Source organism: Meleagris gallopavo, chromosome 26, assembly GCF_000146605.3.
Source record: "Meleagris gallopavo isolate NT-WF06-2002-E0010 breed Aviagen turkey brand Nicholas breeding stock chromosome 26, Turkey_5.1, whole genome shotgun sequence".
Taxonomy (NCBI): Eukaryota; Metazoa; Chordata; class Aves; order Galliformes; family Phasianidae; genus Meleagris; species Meleagris gallopavo.
This window is the reverse complement of record NC_015036.2, coordinates 2,618,813-2,625,423: the sequence shown is the minus strand read 5'-3', so window position 1 is coordinate 2,625,423 and position 6,611 is coordinate 2,618,813. Positions and strand designations below refer to the sequence as shown.

The 6,611-nt window shown below is 50.4% G+C and overlaps 1 protein-coding gene across 1 annotated transcript; it reads right to left on the bottom strand.

The window, feature by feature from the left end:
• Window positions 1–166: 166 nt before the first annotated feature.
• ACAD8 (acyl-CoA dehydrogenase family member 8) lies at window positions 167–6,611 on the bottom strand (the record flags this gene model as incomplete). The annotated part of the gene is made up of 11 exons (XM_031556841.1): window positions 167–769; window positions 1,527–1,629; window positions 2,503–2,655; window positions 2,909–3,006; window positions 3,113–3,248; window positions 3,645–3,782; window positions 4,074–4,150; window positions 4,383–4,492; window positions 5,220–5,389; window positions 5,751–5,851; window positions 6,593–6,611. Coding segments are annotated over 11 exons (1,158 nt in total), but the record flags the coding sequence as incomplete, so codon positions are not given.

The following is a 6,611-nucleotide window of genomic DNA, read 5'->3' as shown; positions in this document are numbered from 1 at the left end:
TGAGCGGCGCTGATGATTGGCTCGTTCTCAGGGTGGGGCGAGGGCGCGCGGCGCAGCGGCCCGCAGTCAGTCAGTCAGTCAGTCAGTCAGTCAGTCGTCAGTCAGTTCAGGCGGCGCGGTCCGGCCTGCAGCCCTCTCGTTGCGCGAGAAGACGACCAGAGCTTGATCAATTTACAATCACAGCTTTACTGATTCCAACTGCGAGGAAGAAATTGGATTTGCTAACGTGTGTGCTCCCGCAGCCGGAGCTCCGATCCGAGAGCTGCGTGCTGGGCTGCAGAGCAGTGCAGGGATGCAAGGAGCGCTGCAGAGCAACGGGAGCTCCTCCATAACCGCTGCTTCTGCGGGTCAGAGGGCTGTGCTCGTGGTTAGCTGGTGTGCAGCGCTGCCCCTCGCATCCAGGATGGGTTTTTAAGCAGAGCGATTAGTTCCTTTGAATTAAGGTTTAATTGGTAGAATGGTTCCAAGCGGTCAGGCTGCGCCTCCAGCTCTGCCTGCGGCTCCTGTGTCCCAACTCGGGATCTCCTTCCATGGAGGATGGATGGCAGGCAGCCCACAGCCACAATCTGGGGACAGAGGCTCTTGTTCGGAGCTGTGATTGACATCTTCAGGCTGCACAGCACAACGCCAGGCTCAGGGCACAGCTGTGGCTGTGTGGGTGCTGCCCAGCTGTAAGGCAGGCGGGCTGTTTCCACGGAGGGATTTTGCTCCTGGCTTCACCCCTGTAACAGGTTCCTGGCCACAATCATCCGCATCACCTCGTTGGTACCTGCAGTGGATCAGGGATACAAAAGATGGTTAAGAAATGGTCTGATTCTGCGGCCAGTGAGGGCGTACAAAGTTCTTCCCTGATCTGCACAGAAAACCTCTCCCCGGGGGGAGCACTTGAGGTGGCATTTCTGAGGCATCAGGCTGAAATACAAAATGCTAACGCATTGCTCAGGAAAGGCTTCAGAAATGCTAGTGCTTCTTTTTATTTGGGCACTGGCAGGGCACCAAACACAGGATCTGTGTGAGCAGCTGAGTTCACTGCTTTGCTATGTGACATGCAGACAAACACACAGAAAGCACAGGAAAGTTTACATCCCTACACGGCGCCTTGGTTTTACGTGGATGGGTTTCAAGGAAGGGAAGGAAGGAAGGATGAAATTAGAAAAGGCCACTGCACACGCAGTTGTGCCCAAACACTGGTAGAGAAAGAAAGCCAAAGACTAAAGGGAACTGCTGGGGAGTGTCAGCACTTGACTGTGGGAGTCATCGGATAAATTTGGATGGAGGCACCACTAACATGACAGATCTCCCCCTGCTGTAAGACCCTTCAAATACATGGCAACTTCTCCAGAGAGCTGGAGATTTTACATGCAGATCTCTTGGCTGGGGGATGCATGCATGTGATATCCAGGCACAGTTCAAGCTCAGGGCAAAACTAGCTTCTGAAACCTTAGAATCAGTCATGTGGCAAGACCTGGAAGGCTTGTTCTTTCTTGGTGCTCAGCCAAATCCCTGCTAGTAACAGCATCTTTTACCTTCCAGGATCTGGTGGACTCTGATGTCTCGCACAAACTGCTGCACCGCATAATCCTTCAGGTAGCCATAGCCCCCGTGCATCTGGAGAGCCTGGTTACAGATCTATGGAGACAGCATTGCTGCTGAAGTGACTTGCGTGGTGTTGAGGACCAGTCAGCAACAGAAGCATGGTAAGAACCCAGGAACCTGGGCTCATTTCTTTTTTCTGGTCACCTAATCTCATCTCTTAGCAGTCTGGTGTGACAGCAAGGAGCTTTCAGTTCCCATCAGTGCTGCTCTCAGTGCTATCATGTTACCTAAGTGCTGTTTCACATTAATGGTGCAGTTATGTGAACAATACAGCATATAAGTAACCAAAAAAGGCTTTACTTAACAAAGGCAGGCTTTGCTGCGTTTCCATGCTGCTATTGATAGAAAAAACAGTACACCAGATCACCACCTAGTGGCAGTCAGCTGAGGAATCTGTTCAAGGCTTTGATTTCTATTGAAGTGTGACTCCATGTATCTTTATCTACCAACTCGAGACATGCAACACAAGAGGTAGCAAAAGTGCAGAATGCTCAGAAAATATGTCTGTATGAAACTAATCTAAGAAGTGTCATAGCACAGATTTCACTTTTATTTATTTTTCTCTCTTCTTGCTTTCTTTTTTCAGGGATATTTTGTGATAATGATAGATTTCTGAGTGGTCTAGGAAAGACCATTTACTAGCTAGGAGTTATCAGCATGTAACATGTGTATTATCCTTTGAAAATGAGAACGCTCTGCTGCCTATCCTGTGTCCTTGCTTGGTCCTTTAGAAAGTTGTGTAGAAAGCCCTAGAAGCCAGGAGATCTGAACTGTGGAGACACAAATACTGCAGCCTCCTCAGGGTGCAGAATTCTGTCCCATAAAATATCTCAGTCCTGAAACGAGGCTTCTGGCTCAATGAACATGCTTGGATCTCCTAGAATTCCAATTAAATGAGTGACCTACCGCAAAGCACTCATCAGTAGCAAACAGCTTGGCCATGGAGCACAGCACGGCTGCGTCCTCCCGTCCGTCCTGCAGAGCCCGTGCAGCGTTGCGCACCATGAGCCGCGCTGCCACCAGGCGCGTCGCCATCTCCGCCAGCCTGAACTGCAGGTACTGCCAGCAGGCAGCGCAAGGGAAAGATGAGGTCAGCATCTTTAGAGTGCCCTGAACCACATCCCCGCTATCTGCTGGCAGGTCTCATGCCCGACATGCTTTCTTACTGTGGAAAAGCACATTCCTGACTTTGATCTCTGATCTCCCTTCAGATTTACCTTTGACACATTGAGAACGTCTCCCTCTAGCTGTTTGTTCAACCGGAATGAGACAAAGAACAGTTTACAGAATGCAAATCTGGTAGAGAGTTTACCTGGTTGCTTGCTAGGGGTTCCCCAAACTGTTTGCGGACAGTGAGATGTTCCTGAGCCAGAAGAACAGAGGCGTGAGCAGCTCCTAATGAGCAAGAAGCTGGGGGGAGAAAATGAGAACACAGAGTGACCATGAAGCTAATGCAGAGAGTCAGCAATATAACCCTGCCCTTCTCACTTGTCTCTCTGCTGTCTGTCTTTCTCACCAATGTTTATCCTGCCTCCATTCAGTCCCTTCATGGCAATGTTGAAGCCCTGCCCTTCAGCTCCCAGCCGGTTGCCAACAGGAACAACACAGTCCTCAAAAATCACAGCCCGAGTTGGCTGGGAGTTCCACCCCACCTAGGGGAAAAAAAAAAGAGTACTTTCCAAACTGCTTGGGGAACAGCACACATTCATCTCACAGCACAGAAATGCCCAGCCTGCTCTCAAGCCCTTGATCTCATTGCCAAGCTGCTGCAAGAGCACCTCAGAGCCTGTGGTCTATGTGGTTTGGTGTCAGTTTGCTGAGCTAGAAATTGGAGTGTGTTTGAGCAGAGCATTTCTGAGATTAAAATCCTTCATTTAGCAAAGTGAATGTTATTGTGCAAACTTCATCAAAATTGGACGTGGTGTGGAAAAAAACATCCCAGGCTGATTCTAGTCCCAATCAACAAAAGATTCCTGGTGCTTTCTTTGCAGATGAGCTCATCTCTGTCCTGCTCTTCCCTCACAGGATATAAAAAGCAAGGCTCTTACCTTCTTCTCTTTCTTGCCAAAGCTGAGGCCTGGTGTCCCCTTCTCCAGCACCACACAGGAGATGCCCTTGGGGCCTGGGCCTCCTGTGCGACACATAACCACGTACACATCCGTGTCACCGCCTCCACTGATGAAAGCCTGCAGTAAGGTACAACAGGAAAGGGTTGGCTGCTGTATGCTAACTCAGAGCCTGCAGCATCAGCCAGGGTATAAAAATGGAGGGGTGAAGTGGAAGGACAAAGGCTCCACTGCCAGGAGGCATTTAGGGACCCAACTGTGCTAAGCTCTGGTGGACGCCCTACAGAGGATGTCACAGCATGCGGAACAGACAGAGATGAGGAGACAGAAGGAAATGAAAAAGATGGTGAGACCCAGGACCCTTTGTGCATGCAGTGCCATCCAGCAGCTTTAGGAGGAGCAAAAAGGTACCTTGGAGCCATTCAGGACATAGGTGTCCCCTTTTCTCTTAGCTGAAGTCAGCAGGGAAGCTGCATCACTTCCACTTCCTATTTGGGAGGTAAGGGAGCAGCCAATGAAGCAGGAGCCTTTAAGCTGTGCTGGAAATCATACCCAGAACTACTGGGGTCAGTACCACAAGTATTCACCAACCATCAACTGCCCCTTTTGAACTTCTGGCGATTGCACAAGAGAATGTGAAAAGAAACATTCTGCCTCTGGCTCCAGTAAAACCTCGCTAGGAGTGAGGGAGAGGAGAAGATTTTGTTGGAAAATGCTCACCTGGCTCAGTAAGGCAGTAAGAAGCAAATTTTTCCATGCTACAGAGTGATGGACAGAACCTGTGCCTCTGTTCCTCATTGCCAAAGGTATCAATCATCCAAGCACACATGCTGGAGCAGGAGAGAAGGAGCAGCATTACAGTGTGTGCATGTGAACACAGCCCTAGAAGGAAGGTGGGTCATACAAGAACATTCCTGACACAACAGAACAAAGCTCCACAAAAGCACTGAGGCCTGAAAGCTTATTGTTCCACCTGTGCTGCAGTTAATCTAAACTAACCCAGGAGGCAGCCCCCCATCACCTGCCCCAGGCGCACTGAAAGGAAACAAAATTACACACCCCAGAAGCTGGGAAGGAGATCACCTTCCATTCACACCAGGGTTGCTGCCTTGTGGAACAGCACATTCCCATTTAACAGCCTCAGCATTCCCCTCAGCACCAAGCTCTATTTTGCAAAGTGAGCCCTTCTCTGAACATGTCTGTATAAGCAGGATAGGGCCCTGGTATCAGCTGTGGGCACTGCCACAGAACAGCCAAAGCAAAAAAAACTTTTTCCAGACAGGTTACTATCTATAGACAGCTTAAGTAGATGAGCAGGAAACAAAATCCTGAACTTAATCCCATCCTGCATGCCACGAAGCCAAAATTACTTCCTAGTGGCATCTTGGCTTTTGTAGCCTATCTGTTTGCTGCAGTCAAGGGATCCTCATAGTGACGTGCCTGTTTGGGCTCCCAGCTGTAAGTGAGCACCAGGAGAGCTGTCTCCAGCTGGATGTAGAGCCATAGAACAACTGTGTTTTACAGACTGACACCATCCGCCCCTCTGCAGATACTCACTTGTGGATGCTCATGTAAGCAGTGGTGCTGGTACATCCTGTTGATAAGGCTTCAAAGATGATGGAGGTATCAAGACGTGACAATCCGGAGCCACCCACATCTGGTTTCACGTAGATGCCACCAAATCCCAGCTGGGCTGCCTTTCGCATTGTTTCCACAGGGAATATTTCCTATTGGAACAGACAGAGACATCAAAAGTGAATGTCTGTGATGAAGTTCTGAGACACCACGGCCACCAAGTTCGGTCCCAAACTTCTGCAGTGTTTGTGAACTGGACTGGTTAGAAGATAAGCAGTTACATAGACAGGCACACACAATCTTCAGGAGTTAATTCAAGCTTTCAGATGATTGAATTACCCTCTTAGGAAGGCTTTAAGGGAATTTCTGATGGGTCCCCACTAGTAGCATCTTCAAATAAATCCCTATTGCTGTTGCTACAGCCCTGAGAAGCTATTTAGGGGATCCTTCCAATGGGACCCGGGGGCAATAACATCCGAAGGGAGCAGAACAACCCTTCGGAGGCTGCCGTACCTTTTCATCCCACTCAGCCATGTGAGGAGCCATCTCTTTGGTAGCAAAATCAAGGGCCACTTTTTGGAATTCCTTCTGCTCCTCTGTCAGACCAGCAGATGCTAGAAAACCAGAAAGGGATCAAATAGGTCAGCATTCATGCTCTCCACTACGAAGCCCATTTCTCTGCTCCATGGAGCCACTGGGATCTGTGCTGGGAGAAGGCTTTGTCAGAACCAAACAGCCCCGGTGCTGCACACATCTCTGGCTGCTCAGCACCGTGCTGTGAGGTTGGGGCAGGGATAGCACAGCTCCTGCAGCTGCCACACCGTCCTGCTGGGCTGCACAAGTACAAGGGAACAGCCAGTTCAAGGTGATGCTAGAAGGCAAGCAAGCAAAGAACCTCTTTGGAAACTGCATGGAAAGCTGTAGCTACATTCTGCCTTGGAAAACTGCTTTGTTTGCACGCAGATCCGACGTCGCTTAGTTAGTTCCTCCCCTAACATTCACAGAGCTGCTGCTGCTTCTCTCCTTAACACATTTAAATGCCGGAGCAATTAAACAGGGAGGCGTTCCGGGATCCTTTAGGAGACCACAGGTTCGGCCCCACCGCCGGCAGGGAGCGGGTGTGGAGGTCAGAAGATGTCAGCGGGCACAACATCCTGGGCACAGCTTCCCGATCAACCTCGTGCAGCGCTTTTTATCGCGATGCTCCGATCGACTCCCAGGTCCGAAGCACAGAGGTGCAGCAGGAGGGCCGTCAGCGCCGCCGTTACGGGCACGGGGCAGCGGGCACCGCGAGCATCCCTCCCTCCTCCCCTCCATCGAGCAGCGGGATCCGGCCTCGCCCCTGGGAGCCTTACGGTCGATGCAGGACGCGAT